We start from the raw sequence: 18710 nt of genomic DNA, 5'->3' as shown, positions 1-18710 counted from the left end.
CATAAACTACTACACCTGTACCAACACCTACTAGTCAACCAAACACTACTCCTAAATCTTTTAAAAAAAAAACCATTCCCAGGCAATAAAACAGTGACAGACAGTAACCATTACAAACACTAAAGCTTGATGTGGCATCAAGAGTAAAAGATGAACTTTCTTTACATACATATATGTATAATATGTATATATCTATATGTATATGTATATACATATAGATATATACATACACATATACATATATGTGTATGTATGCATATATATATATACACACACTTAAAATTCTCGCAAATGTTTCTTATCCAGAGTCCAGGTATCTAAGTTTTATTCTCACAGCTTCTGACTGAATTTGATGGTTTGTTCAGGTGCAAACTTGAGTCAGTGAGTCGCAAAAATGTATGACACACATGTGACAGGTTTTATTTCATGTTTAACAGAACAGCAGCAAACACATATTGGACACTTAAAGAAACTGAAGCCAAAGATCTAAATGAGCAAAAAAAAAAAAAAAAAGATTTAGTAAACTGTTAACAGCTGTCAGGTACCTCCTGATGTTAACTAAATTAATAGGGACAATTTCTCAATAATATTTTCACATAAAAGATAAAATAGTAACAAGATCAAAACGGTGCTCTCCATCGGCCTGTACAAACAAAAACAGAAGCACTAACTGAAAGGCTGGGAGACAATTCATCAAAGAAGACATATATAACTTACAACAAAAGGTGCCAGAAGGCGATTAGTTTAGTTTCTGAACTAGTAGGATCAATAACAATGGCTTGTTCTCCAGTAGATCAGGTCCATCAGTCAGAAACGGAGCCTGGAGACGTGTGAGACAAAGTTTTTGTAGCTCTTTGTCGACGTTCCTCATAATACTTCTAAAAAAACAGAAAAGTGAGAAAACAAACATCGTTAGGCCAACAGTGTGATTTTGTGTGCTGAATCGTGTATATGTATGTGCGTGCGTACCTGCAGGTTGTCGTAGTGTTTCTGGCTGCAGCAGTGGAGTTCCTTGGCGGTCTTCTCATTCAGGCAGAAAACAGAGCAGATGTTACAGAAAAATCCTGATTTAGGGACCACAAACTCCTGACCTGCAGAGAAGCAGAAACAGGAAGATTAGACAAGTATTAACAAGAAATTTGAATTTAGAGAGTGTGTGTGTGTGTGTGTGTGTCTGACCGATGGGGCTGTTAGGGTTGAACTGAGGCAGTCTGAAATCTGCTACAACACACGGAGACTGAGCGCGAGATCGCTTTGCCTCAGGTCCGACAAGCTCCCTCCTGCGTTTACCCACAACTGAAAATGAAAAGAGCGACACGTTAATCATCAACAAATCTGCTACAGGACCCACTGGGTTTATAAAATATTTAAACATTAAATTATAACTCAATAATAATTGAACAAATGATTTCGATTTACTTGAAAAGCTGAAACATTCATCGGCCACTTTATTAGGTACACCTGTTTGACTGCTCGTTAATGTAAATCTCTAATCAGCCAATCACATGGCAGCAACTTAGTGATTTATGTATGTAGACATGGTCAGATGACCTGCTGAAATTCAAACTGAGCATCAGAATGAAGAAGAAAAATAATTTAAGTCACTTAAACGTGGCATGTTTGCTGATCTTAGCGTTTCAAAAAGTGTTGATCTGCTGGGATTTTCCCACAGAAGCATCTCTAGGGTTTACATAAAATCGTCTGAAACAGAAAATATCCAGTGAGTGGCAGTTCCCTGGAGGAAATGCATTTTTGAGTTCAGAGGAGAATGAAATAACTGCTTCACGCTGATAGGAAGGCCAGAGCAAGTCAAACAACCACTTATTACAATGCACAAGAGTATCTCTGAACACACAGCACATCCAACACTGAAGCAGATGAGCTGCAGCAGCAGAAGACCACACTGGGTTCGACTTCTCTAAGCTAAGAACACAAAACTGAGGGTACAATTCACACAGGCTCAGCAACGCTGTAAAATAAAAACGCTGCCTGGTCTGTTGAATCTCAGTTTCTGCTGTGACATTAGGATGGTAGGGTCAGAAATCTTGGATCCTTGATGGTGTGGGATATATTCATCACACCAACGGAGCATTTTTTAAACACCACACATGTAAAATATATTACTACCACCAGGCTGAATGTCTGTAGCACAGCAGGGAACACAAATATGAGATCAGAGCCATAAAATATCACAACTTTTCTTTTTATATTCAGTTTACTGTCTTTTCGCTGTCAGAGCGGTGTATTTTGCTGATTTAAAGCAGCTCTTTGTACCTTTAATGTCGGCCATGCTCCATCCATCCTTCTCCTCTCCCTCCTGTGTCTCGTCATCAGGACACTTGGGCTCTGGCTGCTGTCCAGCAGGGGCGGCTGCAGCATCGGGCTGGGTCACTGCTTCCTCCTCGGTCCTCTGGCTCTCCGCCTGGCAGTCACCTTTGGTCACTGCATCAGTCGATTCTGCGGTCTTCTTGGTTTTCATTTTGAGGTGAACTTTGTTCTCACCAGAGTCTTGCAGACGCTGTTTCAGGCTCTTCAAACTGAATTTAAAAGCAAAGATGCCAGTAGGTTACCATGAAAAGAGGTTTGTTGTCACAAAATGTTAATGTGAAATAAGAAATTCCATTTCAAATTTCTAATCTAGAGTTGCTTCTATCTAAATCACATTCTTCTCTTTTTGCATCTTTGGGAACTGTTTACTATAGACGACCTTGAGGAGTGTATAGTATATTTGACTCTGCCACTAAACCTGAAATAGAAAGATACTCACGACTCAATACGTCCAGCTTTACTCCTATGAAGAGGAGAGAAAAAAGCACAAGGTCAGACAAACATGAAGACACTTTAAAGAAAATGAAAAAACACAGTGCAAAATAAATTTCCTCTTTTTCTCACTTCTGATTGTGGGACACACTTACCAAGAAGATAAATAGTCCTTGGTGACATTGCTCTCCATCACCTGTGTTAATCCACCAGGTTCGGCCATCTCAATGCATATCTGAGAAAACAGAAAGGATGTTTGAGCAACACAGTGGTACTCAATGGGTGTGCTACAGGCACGATTTGTATTGTACAGGGCAATAAAGAATTTGTGAAAGTAACAGGATAGAGGTCCTGGCGAGTTTGTTTAGGCAAAGAAAAATAAATCTTGGGGTTTTAAACTTGCAAATGGAAAATAGGTGCAAACATATTTCTCTACTTTTGCAAAGTTTTTGATTGAACAATAAAACCACTGAGCAAGAAACACTAAAAGAATAACTTAGTGCTGCCTCAAACTGCAGGGATCTCCCCTGCTAGATGGGCCAGGACAAAAGGCTGAACAGGTCATAAGATTACTACTTGGTTGAGAACTGTGTTAAGTTAAAAAGACTTAGACTTAGTGTTAAAAAAACACAAAGTCTCCTTCAGACTCATTTAAAATGTTTCTCAATATTGAAAGAACAGCAGACACCATGACAAGCCTTGCAGCCTTCTGTAAAACATAAAACAGTTGCACGTGTTTATGAAATCGTACCCTGTTGGCAAGCGGCAAGAATCTGACAAAAGCAGCAATGGACGCCACCGCTTCCATGATCATCATGAGAAGGTCCACATTCACCTCGGAGACCTCCACACTCAGCAGCCGGTCCTCCAGAGCCTCAGACTCTGGAACATGCTGAAAAACAACCAGCGTTAAGATCAGGGAGACCCGAGCCTGCTGCTTTTACAAGACACATTTATGTGACTGCTGACTTACAGTGTTGCTCCATTTCATCATGCTTCTATACATGCTCTCCTGTGAAAAGAGTAGAAGATGAAAGGGGATTACATCAATCACTGATCCTCTGTTTGTACAATAAATACTGAATAACTCTCCTCCTGGTTAGAGTGTTTTTAATGTTCTATTGACCACATTTAATAAGATAAATATTGGACTCCACTGTAAGTGAGAAGTAACTCGATCCTGGTTTGCATCTTTGTGGCAAAGGATTCATACTTCAGGATAGTAACGACACAACATATAACCAAAGTTTTGCAGGAACTATTTGATGCTATTTGAACTATTTGATGCTATTTGAGTCTCAGTGTCAGGTCCGACGGTGCCCCGACCGGCGACCTGTGTGTATGTGTGTGTTTGTTCTCCTCTCTCTCGCTCTGTTTTTTCCTCTCCGGCTCCGCTGCGATTGTTACGCGGTCGCGTAGCAACGGGAGATCTCCGACCCGGAAGTGCTGCCGCTCTGAGCTGTCCCACCTGCGACTGATTCCTCGCCAGCTGCTGCCAATCATCCACCGTCGTTGGCAGAGCTATTTAATGGTGTGGCTGAGTGACAGACAGCGCTGGAGTATTGCACCAAGCCTGGTAGTGACTCGAGCTCAGCAAGGGTAAAGCAAGTGTTTGATAGCGGAGGGAGGCTAATCGCGGCTGTTTTGCCTTTTCTCAGGAAGCGAACGAGACGGAGAGACGGAGGGAGAGACGTCACTGATTCACGGGAGTTGTGTGGACGCACGAGGGGAGACGGGGAGAGGAGCACTGAAGGGACTTGCACTATGGATAACTGTGGATTGGCTTCACTGTAAATAAAGACACTGTTGAACTTTAACGAGAGGTCCGCGTCTGGGTTCACTAACTCACCATCCTTAACACTCAGTGACTTTCCGCAACAGTTGTCAGACCTCAATTCCTCTTAACATGTAGCTGTGGAGAGAGTTCTCAGAAAGGTCCTGAATAGCTGGCCCACAAGGAAACTTGAGACGGGAAACGCTGAAGCTAGAAGGTTAGCAGCGACTGAAGTTTCAAAATAAGTAAGGGCATTACTTAATAGTCAGTAAAACACTCTATAACCTATGTCTGGGTCTTTAAAGTTTACACAGGGCTGACTTCACAAGAAGCTCTGTGGAAATTTAAAGTGGTGGCGGAATGACGTGGGTTGTCGCCTATGAACAGAAAAGTGGATAAAGTTCATGCAGCTTTTGTGCTGCTGTTGCAAAAAGGAAGGAACAAATACAGACAAAATAATAATAAATACCTGATTTGAAATTCATGCACATTTTTAGTTTTTCCATTTCTTATTCAGATATTTATCAATAAGTGACTTATATGCATGTATATATTGTATATATTGTGCTATTCCTTACTTCTTGTATCTTGTATCTGTCTTTGTTACTGTTTGTACTGTAACCAATATATTTCCCCCAGGGATCAATAAAGTATTCTGAGTCTCATTCTATTAATATTAGCCCAGAGAAGGATGATGCTGTGCTCACTCCTTAGAGGAGGAATCTGTTTTGATTGGGATCTGAATAGTTTGAGTGAAACAGGAGCATGCCCCTGATTTAACAGCCCCCGATTGCTCCATTTTCATACCTCACTTGAACCAGGAAGCATGTCTTGTAAAACAATGTGGATTCTGAGCGTCCACTCTCCAACAGTAACTGGATTTTTGAGGTAATCTCTGGCGAAATCGCAGCACGCATCCCAGCTGTTAAAAAACACAAAGGCCTGGAGGGGAAAAATGATGCAGAGGAAACATTCAATATTAATCATTAAATTGAATTAAATTTGCAAATGCAAATTTCTGTGTATCAGCCTGCTGGGTCTACTCCTCACCCTCCTCTGCAGTGATAAAACGATTATGTTGTAGTACAGAGTCTGAACCGTCTGATCAGGGAAGTAACGCCACACCAGCTTGGTGACATCCTCCTGTCTGTAGTTTCCTTCTGGCAAACCGGTCAACATGATCGTGGAGAACGTAGAACCTTGAGATTGGGCTTTCTACAAGACACAAGGTTCAAGAACCAAAGTTTATTTGAAGAGAAACTTTGCGGTACTTTTAAAAAAAAAATATTACTATTACTGACCACATAGAGAAGACAAAATGAAACCAAGTTTAGCAGAAAAAAAGAAACGTGGTTTTTGAGGTGAGTATTTGGAAAAATGGACACCTCTTGGTATTTACTCAAGGATTCCTGTTTAACACATGAAACCTGGGTTTATAAAATGCACTCACCTCAATGTCATCAGGTTCACTGACAGTTAAATACTCTAGAAGTGTAAAACAAACACAGTTAGTAACAGTCAACACTTTATATCTGGAGGTTAATTTTAGTTTCCAGCTGTTTCTCTCACCTGGGATTGTGAACCAAGGAGAGACAGTGGGGAACACAAAGGGACTAGTTGTCATTGTGATCCAATATGGTGAAGTGCTGCGTTGTGGGACGGTAATATCTTCTGTTGGGACAGTTGCACCATCAACAGCAACCTCGCTGTCTGGCAAAGCCTTGTCTGGCAATCTTGGTGCTGCACAAGCAAAAATAAGTTTTGTTAAAATTTTTGTGGGGGAAAGAAAAGGAAAAATGAGTGGTGCAAAACAGGTTTTTAATGTTTACAATGATCCAGTAATATCAATGTTTTGACTTTTATTTTAACTTTAAGCACCTTTACAGATACCCAAGGTATCATAGACATCACTGACATATGTATTATTGTGCGATCTACTGTACAATATAAAGCGCCTTGAGGCGACTTCTGTTGTGATTTGGCGCTATATAAATAAAATTGAATTGAACTGAATTGAACATCAGAAAAACAATGATTAGTGGGTTAGATCAAATGCCAGACTGAAAAAGTGCAGTTTAAGTAATGGCTCTGGTTCATGTGTCTAGGGCAGAGACAAGCAGAAGGGAATTGACCACTGATGGAGCAAAGATTTCTGGAGGGGCCAGAAAAGAGGTCAGAGAGATAATAAGGCAAATGAGCATCAAAGGATTTGTGGGAACGAGAATCACAGTGTTAGTGGATAAAAGTTGAGGGAATGTGTCACAATGACTTATTGTGAACAACAATAAATCAGCAGTTTTGTCTTCACTTTATCCACAGCCCAGGGGAGAACTGAAAAATATATTCATGAGTGTTTCACAAACAGAAAGCGAAAGAAAGGTCTTACCAGATGACCTTCCATTAACTTAACCTATCTTTTTTTTTCTCGTTTAAATCATATTTGTTTAAAGTCCCATTTTTTAAAAAAACACTTACGCAGTGAGGTACATCCACTGTGTGGTATTTTCAGCCTTGACAATTTGTGGCCGGTGGCCCGTTTTAGAAGGCTGTACCAAACGCCAAGGCGATCAGCATCACGAAGAGACTGAAATTCGATAAACACCTGAAACACAAGAAAGAAAATTTCTTCTGAACATTTTAATTTCACATTGTAAATGTTAGAAAATAAGTGCTAAGCACACGTGGAAAGAGTGAACTAAGTACAGCTTTATTGTGGAGTTCACTGGATTCAAAAGTCAGAAATCCTGGCTCAATGATGCACTGGAGCCATGCTCAACATGACCCCTGCACTAATGCTGTAATGTGATAAATACTAGTGCGCATGAGCATATGAAGAATTGCTCAGCGAGCAGCTTATCGGCAGTCTCTCTTTACTATCTCTATAGTTTTGCAGTTGTGCTTTCCTCAAGATAAGTAGCATCCAAATCTAGACACATTATCTCTTTTTAAGGATGGATTTATGAAGGTTGGTGCATGTCATTTAGTTTGGTGTGTAAGCAGTTAATCTGTCAATTTTTCCGTATGGTTAAGATTACACTTACACAAGCACATATCTCATACAGCCTTTCACAGACTTCTAACACATGCACTTGTTGGCATTTATGAGTGTGTTTATACCTTGTTGAGTAGAGGCAGGTAGTTTCTTACACAATCCATTTTTTTCAAAGCTTCTCTGAGATCCCGGGACTCGCCTGGCGAGATGTTCCTGATGTAGATTATTCGTGCTCCATTGTCAGTCACTTGCTGCTTCGAGAAAACCGGGTTAACATGAAAAAAACAACAACCCACAAACAATATGACATTCCAAACATTCTTATACTACAGTTCCAAGATCAAGGTCATAAGTTTGCACTTATATTCACACAGCAGGTACGCACCCTGGCAGCTATCTTCATTATCCAAACAATTTATAATTGCAGCTCTTGCTGTTTTTGATAACACTGGTTGAAAAAATATTTAAACTAATGTACACACAGTGCTGTGAAAAACGCATTTGGCTCCTTCCCAATTTCGTAATTTTTTGCACAAGTTTCAAATCGTTAAACAAATGTTTAAAAAAAAAAATACAAAATGCATTTTTAAATGAGGATTTAATTTATTCCAGGAAAAAAGTTCTCCAAACCTTTCCTAGCCCTGTGTGACTGTCTGAAAAAACGGGTATGTCCCCATTTTTCAAGGTGTTTTGACTTGGATGTGAGTGCTTCCAGTTATGACTTTATACTCTGACCAATAAATCTAAAGGTATTCTAGTGTAGTCTTTGTTTCTGAGATATGTGCGTTACTTACATAGCATAGCCGTTTCATCAGAGACTTATAAAACTCAAGCTGAAAGAAAAAAAACAGTTAAAAATCATTACATCACTTCGGATTCGGTTTGATTTATTTCAGCTTAAAGATATTTTTTTTCTACAAAAAGAAATATTTGTTTACATTTATAATCACACTTTAAATAAACAAGCAGAAACAAATATTTTCAAATAATTTTAATAACATCTGTCACAACAGTAGATTGCATTATCTACACACAGTGCTTACCGGCGTCATTAAAATGTTGCCCTTCTCAACCTGCAGTCGAAGTTTAGACCCGTTGAGAATAAAATCATGTTTTTCTGATGCTAGCACGATGTTTTTAGCTGCCACTGCTGTCGGCATGAGGGCAAAAGCCTGAAGGAAAAACAAACAACCAAACACTGATTTTTACTGAATGATCATGAAGACAGGCACTCACAAAATATGTATTAACTAACTAAATGTTAGTTAGGTGGTCTTAGAAAAGATATTTAGAGCGCCATTAAAATGAAGGTCATAACCCAGCCCAATGCAAACTGGTGCTTACCATGCGTGCCTGTGGTATAACGTAGATCGTGTCGTCGTAATATTCAAATCTGTGTCGAGTGAGCAGACCGGCGATGTCCTCCTCTGCGTAACAGCCATCGTGATACTCTGGCAGGTTGCTTATTAACAGCACCTTGTAATCAAGCAAAACAAGCTGTGCAAACGAAAAGAATTTCAGGATCAGTTTACAATTGCAATTGAAGAAATTCCAGACAGAAATCTGAAAAATGCAAACATTAACTTATAAACTCTGCCTCACTTTGAGCACTGTCTGCAACTATGAACACAATCAGGTACCTATTACAAAATGTTTCTGATGCTAATTTTCCTTTTACTTTGCTTCTTTTTTCTTTCTTTTTTTTTTACGTAGTACAGCTCTACCTTGACTCACTGATAAAAAAGGCAGTAAGAGTCAGCTATGAAAGTACTTTTCATTTAAGGTGGATCCATAAAGAGTGATAACTGATTCACAAAAGGCAATGTGTAAACAGCACTATTGCACATTTCAAACTTGGGAAGGAAAAACGTTTTTAAGCACTCAAAACCACCATGTCCTGGATGACTGTGCATATAATTTGAACATGTTAAACTAGCTTTTCAATAAAGGAGTTTTAGTATGTGTTAGTACATGAGATAATTGTTTTATTAAAATACTAAATTGGTAACCAAGAATGGTGCAATTCTATTGGTGTCTATACTGACTACAAAATCTCTGGTATTGCGACATACGTAGTGAATTTTTAACATTTTTCTTCATTTACACCTACTTGAGCGTCACCTGACAATGAGATATAAACCAACTATAGGCTTTTAAAACAAACTGAACTATTTCAGATCAAAACTTAACCACTTTGATAAAGCATGTTTTTCTTACAGGTATAATTTGTTTGTTTTTTTAATGTGGTTTTTTTAGTGTTTTTTTAATGTTACCTTTAAATTGGGAAGTTTGACTGTCTTGAGACAACCTGTAAAGTGCAGAGCAAAAGAAAAACAAAAAAATAATTATAAAATAGAAAATATCTTCACATTGAGAAATCTTTCATACAGATCTTTGGGGATTTCTTACGGATTCTTTCTGGACTCAGTTGCTCTTGTATCCGCTCCCAAAATGTTGGGTGGGTAACAGCGACCGGCTGATCCTTTGAGATCTTCTCTGCAGTCACAGAGTCTTGGAATAAAGGAAATGTAGTTAAGTTAAATAGTGGTAGTTTAGATAGGATGCAAATTACCCAGCTGATCTAAATATAAATCTGTGTGGTTGAGGCCGTTTCTGCTTTGGAAGCCAAGACTTTTGGCTCACCGTCAACTGCAGCACCTTTAATTGGTTCAACAGCCTCCGTAGCCTTGGCTGTATTTTTAGGTGCCACCGCAGCTTCCTTACAAACACACACACAACGAACATACATTAGTTTGTATTACTACCAAAACTGTTAAGTTACTACATTCACACTAAAAATCATACATGAGCACTTGTCATGAGCTTACAAGTATTTACAGACAAGTTGGAGTCTTCCAGGCAAACTACAAGCAACTGTGGCAACTTGCAAGCAACCAGTGCGATTCCAAGGATGTTTTCACTGCAATGTGTATATATAGATTTAAAAAATGCATAATGCAACACAGCAAAATAAAAACAAAGTACAGTGTGTATGCTTTCATAGCATTAGACTTGAGAGGAAACTTTCTTTTTTTTTTTTTTTTTTTTTTTTTCTTTTTTTTAACCTGTCCCGTTTGGTTCTTTTGCCATCAGAATTATTGTCTAAAGGCGAAGAAAGATGCCCAACGGATTTACTTTACCAAATGGACCATCCCAGCCTTGCCGTAATGGTCCATTTGATTCACCTTTTATTGTTTATTTTATTTTCACTTGCTGAATACGGGACAGACTTGACTGGGGGAAGGAAAGGGGAGAAAGAAAGAGGGAAAGAAAAACAGCGGGGAAGAGGGACGGGGAAAAAGGGCAAAAAACCAAAAACCAACAGAATAAGCAGACAAAAAATACATATATCGATCACCTGGATCACCTGTTGAGAAAGAAAGAAGAAAGCAAGCAGAAGAAAACGAGAGTAATAAACATCATCACAATGATCTATGGGAATATGACAGTAAATACTAAATATTAAACATTAGATCGACAGCGCACAGTGTGCTTTGAGGTAGGAGCCAAAAAGGGTGTAGTTTGTGTGTGTGATCACCTGTGTGTACACCTGTGAGCATGGACGCGCTTGTTTTTTTTTTAAAAAAGGTTCCTTCATGTAATGATCGGCTAGAGGGTGTGGGGGGCCACTGCCCCGTCCTCCAGGGCATGACGCAGGTATGGAGGAGATCAAAACTCTAGACATCCAGAGGCCCCCAGAACACAAGAGACCAAGGAAGACCAACAGAGGGGCAGCCGCGTCACTATCCCAGAAAGAGCTGAGGAGAGTCCCAGATGAGGGGTCACTCAGCAGCCGCGGAGCAGAAGCCAGGGGGGGTTGCAGTGACGTGCCCGTGAGCTCCGCCGGCAGCCAGCTGTGCCTGAGTGACCGAGCTCCGGGCCGAGAGGCCGAGGGCACCCGCCTCCGGCGGGCCCGAGCGAGCCCCAGGCTCCAGGCCCCGATAAGCAGCCGCCAAGGAGTGAGCCGGTGTGTACCTGGGCGCCCACCCCCGGACACACAGAACTACCAACGCACCGATGTCTGAGGGCGTCCGCCACCGGCAGGGGAAGTGGTGGGGGGAGATAGGGCTCCAAACCTTGGAGGGCCTGAGATGTCCCCAGAGAGGTGGCCTGGAGTTTCATCTGCGAGCGGAAACTTTCTGACATGGGGATGACTATATAAAAGCTCAGTATAATCCAAAGTAACCATGAATTTGAGGGGTGCGAGACTATAGAAGAAATGTAAGGATAACCAACTGACTTTAAACCGCATAATGAATGCAGGACTACAACCGTGGACGGACAGTATATTTATAGAGAATTGTAGCTACGGTGCATAAATATCTATCTTAGATTGCAGAAGCAAACCAGGAGACAAACAGGAGAGGAACTTTCTCTAGATTCACAAGTAGGTCAATGAACTCATCCATCTATAACAGTGAACAAATTTCAGTGTACATACCTGTAATTTTGACCTAAACAAAACAACTGACTTAGTTTTTCAAAATTTTTCCATAGCAGAAATCACATCACTGTGACAGAGACTACTTACAGTCCCTTGTAGCCTCACCATGGTCGGAGGGGAAGATTTACCAGCCTGTGGAAACACAGAGAAGAAAAATATGAACAAACCAAATGCAGATTTCATCATGACAACTTGACTCAAAGTATCTGCTTGTATAAATCTGTGTTGAAGGATTTAATCTTGGTTGTGTGGCGTCAACAATCACGTCATCTGTCACTGATCACATTATAAATTGTCCAAAACTGTGCATTCATGAAAAAAGGCATAATATGAAGTCACCTTTGTCTTCTCTGTGCTAGGCGTCCCTTTAGTTGTTTCTGGAGATGCAGAACGTGAGGAAGATGATGATGATGTTGATGGGGACGACTTCATCTTGACTAGCTGAGCCAGCAGGGCAGGAGCCAAAGTTTTGACGACAGTCTCCAGGTCAGACTGTTTTGATAAGGACTGGAGAGCTAAAAGATCACAGGTGCAAAAGAGATTCACACTTTCGTGGGTGCCAAGTCTCGAAAATCATCTACTGTTTCTGAAAGTTTTATAATAGTAGAAAAAACTATACTGACATTTCTGGTGCCACTGGTCTTTATTTATCCTTTACATTAGTAAAGTTAAGGTTGTGAGGGGGGAGGATAACTTTGATCTTAGAAAAACTAATGAGTACATACAAAAAAATAAAACATGAAGCAATTTTCAAACCTGATGTTTCCGGCAGTTTCTTTGCCAAGATCTTTGAGCTGCTCGACTTCTTTCGCCTAGGAGATGACCTCTCAGTCGACGATCGCCTCTCCCAGCTTCTCCTCGGTGATGAACGTTTCTCATCTCTTCTTCTCGGTGAGGATCGTCTCTCGCGGCACCTTGAGCGTGATCGATATCGTGAAGAGGAAGGACGGTCATACCATGAGGAGTCAGAATGAGACCGGGACCTGAAAAAAGTATGGATCAAAGAACTTAATGACTCATAAACATCTCAAAGCACACACCCAGCATGGATACAAAAGGTAAATTCTTGTCACCAATTAAGTTTTTTTAAGTTTATATTTTTATATATATGTTATATTTCGCCCTTTAACAATCCACAGGAGAGCTAAATCTTCTTGATTGATCCTAGTTCTCAAAATGTTTGTTGGACAGACCTGCGATTCTGTCTGGACCTGTACAGAGATCGTGATTGGCTTCTGTGTCTCTCCCTTCGGGGGCTGCGTGATTGAGAACAGGAATGACTGTTCCTCCTATGCTCCAAGTCACGGCGGCGACGTGGGCTGCGAGAGCGGGAACGGCTACTTCGTCTATTTCTTCTTCGCTCCGAGTCACGATGGCTGCGGGAGCGGGAACGCCTACTTCGTCTATTTCTTCTTCGCTCCGAGTCACGATGGCTGCGGAGCGGGAACGCCTACTTCGTCTATTTCTTCTTCGCTCCGAGTCACGATGGCTGCGAGAGCGGGAACGCCTACTTCGTCTATTTCTTCTTCGCTCCGAGTCACGATGGCTGCGGGAGCGGGAACGCCTACTTCGCCTGTCGCTGCTACGCTCTGAGTCACGATGACTGCGGGGGCTGCAGGAACGGGAACGACTCTCATGTCTGGTTTTCTTCTGGGAAGTCTCAGCAGAAGTTGAGGGAGAGGGCTTGGCACCTGACGCACTAACAAGTGCATTAAAAAGAAAAGCACAGTTAAATGAAAGAAAATGAAAGGCTCCAATGCTGGCATGTTTTTTGATTCGCCAAATGACTTCAAATGAAGATATTTACCCTAGCGGTGATGCTATTTCACCGTTCCACTCTGGGTATCTGTGGAAAAACACAGGTACATTTTTGTCAGATGTTGCAAGGTAGAATGCCCTTAAAAATATATTATTGTTCATTAATTCAGAAACTTAGAAATGTATTCAGCCTTTTAACAATAAATCATTAAGGTGCTTTACAGGAACGCAACCAATGGGCTACAAATATGATAAAGAAAAATTAAAAAATACAAATGAACAGTTCTTAGGAAGCTATCCTAGCATTACAACCCCGACATCATTTTGGCACAACCATAGTTGTGCTGCCCCAAAGATATCGGTTCATAATCACGAAGTACAGAGAAGAAAGACTGACTGCTTTCGCAGAAGTTTGCAGTTCTCGATGTGACGGCTGGTATTCTGGTGGGAGACCCAATCCTAGTGGTGACAACAAAAAACAAACATTTAGACAAGATTCATTATTATCAGGAGCAATGTCAGGAGCAATTGTCATTGACATCACTTGCTGATAAAAGGTCACTTAAGGCAGTGGCCTTAAAGAAAATCTTAAAATATCAACAGTTAGTCCTTCACTGAACGGAGAAGCATTATAACATTAGCCAGGAGCCTGGATTGCACTTAGAAACCTTCATAGGCCAAAAAAACAAAACAGGAACAAATAAGCATGACACATTATACCTCTCCTGGGATAAAATTTTAAAGATTAAATTATTTAGTATATATAGAAAACACAAGTCAAACATCTGATTACAAACAACCAAAACAAAAGGGTCATCTTAGGCTCTGGATTCTGGACTCTCAGGCTCTTCTTATGGCATCAAAATTTCCCAAGGTTCCAAGAAGGTCGTCTCAGGAGAGGCCAAGTTTGGATTAGGACAAAATGCACCACCTATGTTGATCACAGTTAGAGTAGCGACAGGAAGATGATGTTGAAATAGGCCAGAAGAGGAAGGCGCTGTTTCTTTGACGAGGAGCCCAAATGTGAAATTTGGTGCAGCAAAGGAAGGCACATCCATAAAGAGAGATTCAACAATCAGTCAAATTAAAGCTGGCGCTTGTGTAGCTCATGACTGGGCGCAGCGGGTGCTTATGTTTGTGGTAGTAAAAGTCTTGTGACACCGAAACACTAACTTAAAGTATGAGTAAAGAAAATCAGTATTACACAAAAACAAGGTGCCTACTGATATGAAATAAAGGACAAAAGACACTATTCTTCACTCTAGTGACAAAAGACAAAAAGGGGAACTTTTACATTCAGCAACAGTTCCAGAAAAAGCAAAGCTGAATGTGCACTGTGGAACAGTAGCCCAAGGACAGAGACAAATGAAAAAACAGCCATCTTCCAACATTTTCTGATGCACAGGTTCTTCATGCTTGCAGATTCTTCCTCATCATGTCATCTGAGGCCTTGGCTCCATTGTTAGCAAATGCCTTGAATGTCTTCGCATGGGTTTACATCAAGTCAAAAGACATTAAATCTATCAATTGCAAGTACAGACCACTCAAGTTTCTGAAGGTCTCTTTGAAGTAGTGTTTTTAAATTACAATATCTGGTAGACATATAGTTAAGTTTAGTCTGCACTGTAATCCTTCAAAAATTCTGTTACAGAATACTGAATTGCAGAAATATGTGAAGATTTGTCCAAATGTTTGCAGTCCAAGTTGGTAGTCTTCCTACAGTCATCATTATGCAGTAATAGTGAATGAAACAAACCAAATAAACTTTAAAGTAGCATCCATGAAGCTTTTTCAAAACCAAAATCCTATAATGGGATTCAAAGTCAAATAATTAAAAACAACCCCAAAACAAAACAAAAAACATTATGCGTTTCAAATAAATAAAAACTGACTGAAAGCAAAAACATCAAACAATCTTCGACTTACCTTCATCTGATTACATTCCTTGTTACACAGAGAGCAGGTATGCGGAAAGACCCTAGGTGAAGTGGCAGTGTAGTCTTGCATCTGGGCCAGCACTGGGATATTCCTTGTCACTTCTAAGGTAAAAGGCAGATTGTCAGGAGTGATCTGATCTTCAGAGTATGAGATCGGATGTTCCAGGTCCTCTTTTTCAAGTCCAAATTGCATAAGGATGTTCACAGCTGTTTCTGAAGTAGACTCTGCAGAGCCCACAGGTTTGGACCTCTTTATGTCCTCTTCCATTGAAGTCTTACTCCCTTCTGGCCTGCAGCTCATTGGCATAGTTAGCCGTGATGGGATTGTTCCTCCAGATTTTGCAGGAGTCGCAGATGAAAGTCCAGAAGAGCTAAAGCTGGACCCAGGCCCAAGATGAGGAGATGTCTTATGAGAGTCTCTCTCTGCCTGCATACTCGACTGTCCATAGCGCCCCTGGGCTGAACTTTGTTTCCCAGAGGCATAGAGGTTATATAAGGGATGGGACATGGTGTTAGCAACCTTCAGAAGGTTTAGTAGACTGATGGCTGCAGCTGTCAGGAAAGGGGGGTGTTGTGGATATAAATGGGGCGCGTGTATTGGTTCGGCCACCAATAGCAATAGCGTTATTTATCTGTGTCAACGCAAGGTGGGCTTTCAGCTGAGCCAGCCGCAAGCATGCAGCTTGCTGTCCGATCAGTAAAGAGCTCCCTGGGAGCCCACCATGTAGGGGGCTCTGTTTGGGCCCTGGTGCAGGAGAAGTGGTGTAACGCTTCGATGGCAATGGAAAGCTGGAAAGTTAAAAATAAAGAAAACAAAGAAAAAAGGTTAATGAGTTGTACTGGGCCTCAGAATCTTGGAAAGATGAAATCCACACAGATGGACCTCGACTGGTGCAAACTGCCATAAGTCATGAACACATCCTCCTACCCCCTAAACATGATAGCAACAAGCAGGATTCACTGCACTGTTAATGTTAGCTATGTTATATTGCTGCCTCTGTTCGGTGGTGTCGAGCCAAACGGACTTTAACGTGTGTTTGAACGAGCTGACGGTTCACTCGTTAAGCTGAAAGAAAGATGCTTTAATCACAGGAGTCACACATGTGTCCACTGGACCATCTGGGAACTCTTCTTGTTTAGCACTCGTAATAACACAAACACTAAATCCTCCTTCTCTTGTGCTGTTTTGTAGCAGTGTATACACCTGAGACTGTCACCTGTCTGTCTGTCCTCCATCTCTCTCTGTTTCTTTCTCTCTGATTGTGGAATAAAAGTATGAACATGTATTTATAAGTTACACTTGTGTTTGAATCCTGCAGCTTATCGCACATTTGATTTCCATGTGTGACAACTGCAAGTGTCCAGAGTGAGGACAGACTGAGGGACCCACTGCTGCACATCATCTGTGAGGCTTTGCACCCCTGATGATCCACCAGGACAAACTCAGCAGTGTGTGAGGAAGAGGAGGAGGAAGAGCCAGCAGCAGCTGACAGATGGAGAGAATAGACAGACTGTTCCCTGTTTGTGAAGGACTGCTAGGAAAGTTTAACATAACTAATTGTCTGTCCTGAATCAGTCTTATTAGGTAATGTTCATTCCACTGTTTTCAGTGTGGGAGAAAGTACTCAGGGCCTTCAAGTTACACACTATGAAAGGCAGCAACAAGTTTAATGTTCAGAAACCTAAAGTATGTATCAGCAGCAGAATGGAGCTAAAAATAAATGTTTGTTTCAGTTCTACGAAGCTTTGAGTATTTTGGATTAGTAGTACTGCTGTGTTTGTTGCATCATATTGCTGTAACTGTTTATATGCTTTATATATTCTGAGGTAAGTTGATCTATAGTGTTACATCATATTCTATAAGGATGTGATGTGTTTGTAGACTTTCTGCCCAGTTTGACCCATTTAGTAGAAGTCAGCCTGTTTAAGGCTCTGATATCTATTCTGTATGACTTAAAGCAGTTATGACATGGTCTGATTTTCTCACCCAATAAAGGAATATTTCATATATCAGTCTACTCTTCATTCTATCAGAAACAGTTATCACAGCGAGTACATTTTCCTTTTTACACATGTATGTAAGCATTGAGCCAAATTTAGTAATGCCAACATATTAAAAGAACAATATTTGTCTTTTATATATGATACATCTATATATACACTGTCAAAGATACTTGTCTTTGAGTGAAGATTTAAGGTGATAGGAAATATAAATAATTGTAACTTGAATCTTTACTGCAGCTCAGTATTTGACACAGAGTTCAAACTCACTGCTGTGATAACTAATAATGATTAATATAATAACTATAATATTGGCCATATTATTACCATTACATTACCAAAGTAAGATGACTTTAGTCTCATGAACAACATGAGCTAATTGTTATTTACTAGCTAATCTTAAAATGACTGTTCAATACAAAAATGAAGCCCAACAATCATGTTTTACAGTCCTGTGGTCTCAGCCTCAGATACTTATCACATCACACAAAGCTCATGTAGAAACAAATGAACAAAATATGTTCTCCTTCATTTCTGTCAAACAAAGCTGTATGACACCTTTCCCGCTTTTAATCATGGTTGCTAGGCAACCTGGGCAGCGCAAGGGAGGCTAGACCGTCCCATTTCACAAGCCTACAAGCCTGCTTTTGGTTTTTTTTTTCTTTACAACAACTCGGTGTACATACCGTGCTTTATATGTGTGTAATCCCTTTGTACTGGTGTGCTCAAATGTATACTCGCGAAGAACTTCTTGCAATCTACAACTTTGCTAATGGAAAGGAAACGCTAAACGCTAGCCACATGACCCAGCGCAACAATTTCCGTTTCAACGGGCTGCCTTCAAAATAAAAGCACGAACGGAAACGGCAAATTTCAAGATACTGTAGTAATTCCACTAACGCATATTATTAAGTGTACCTATGCCAAGAGGCACACTTATACTATTCCTCAGATTTATTCTTCTTATTATTATTATTCTCCATCTTCCGCCTGAAATCATTTATGGCATACAGTTAGAGTTTTGTGGGGATGAATGTAAGGCCT

General features: G+C 40.5%; 1 protein-coding gene across 2 annotated transcripts; it reads right to left on the bottom strand.

The window, feature by feature from the left end:
• Window positions 1-397: 397 nt before the first annotated feature.
• LOC116335833 lies at window positions 398-18516 on the bottom strand. Of its 2 annotated transcripts, none has more exons than XM_039618476.1 (29): window positions 18353-18516; window positions 15655-16454; window positions 14126-14187; window positions 13778-13816; window positions 13421-13669; window positions 13164-13364; window positions 12727-12953; window positions 12310-12485; window positions 12058-12102; window positions 10170-10245; window positions 9936-10037; window positions 9800-9834; window positions 8871-9023; window positions 8570-8698; window positions 8321-8359; window positions 7652-7777; window positions 7010-7136; window positions 6104-6274; window positions 5985-6019; window positions 5585-5749; window positions 5342-5476; window positions 3734-3772; window positions 3512-3652; window positions 2916-2995; window positions 2768-2791; window positions 2275-2537; window positions 1180-1296; window positions 970-1091; window positions 398-878 (listed from the first exon to the last, which is right to left on the bottom strand). In XM_039618476.1, the coding sequence occupies exons 2-29, from the start codon at window positions 16171-16173 to the stop codon at window positions 804-806; spliced, it is 3672 nt and encodes a 1223-aa protein (XP_039474410.1). In that variant the 5' UTR covers window positions 16174-16454; window positions 18353-18516; the 3' UTR covers window positions 398-803. The 2 variants fall into 2 exon arrangements, with proteins under 2 accessions (XP_039474410.1, XP_039474411.1); XM_039618477.1 differs by having other exon boundaries at window positions 13164-13307; window positions 13478-13669.
• Window positions 18517-18710: the final 194 nt, after the last annotated feature.

Source organism: Oreochromis aureus, linkage group 10, assembly GCF_013358895.1.
Source record: "Oreochromis aureus strain Israel breed Guangdong linkage group 10, ZZ_aureus, whole genome shotgun sequence".
In the NCBI taxonomy this organism is placed as follows: domain Eukaryota; kingdom Metazoa; phylum Chordata; class Actinopteri; order Cichliformes; family Cichlidae; genus Oreochromis; species Oreochromis aureus.
Note: the sequence above shows the minus strand (reverse complement) of the source record. Positions and strands in the feature narration are given on the sequence as shown.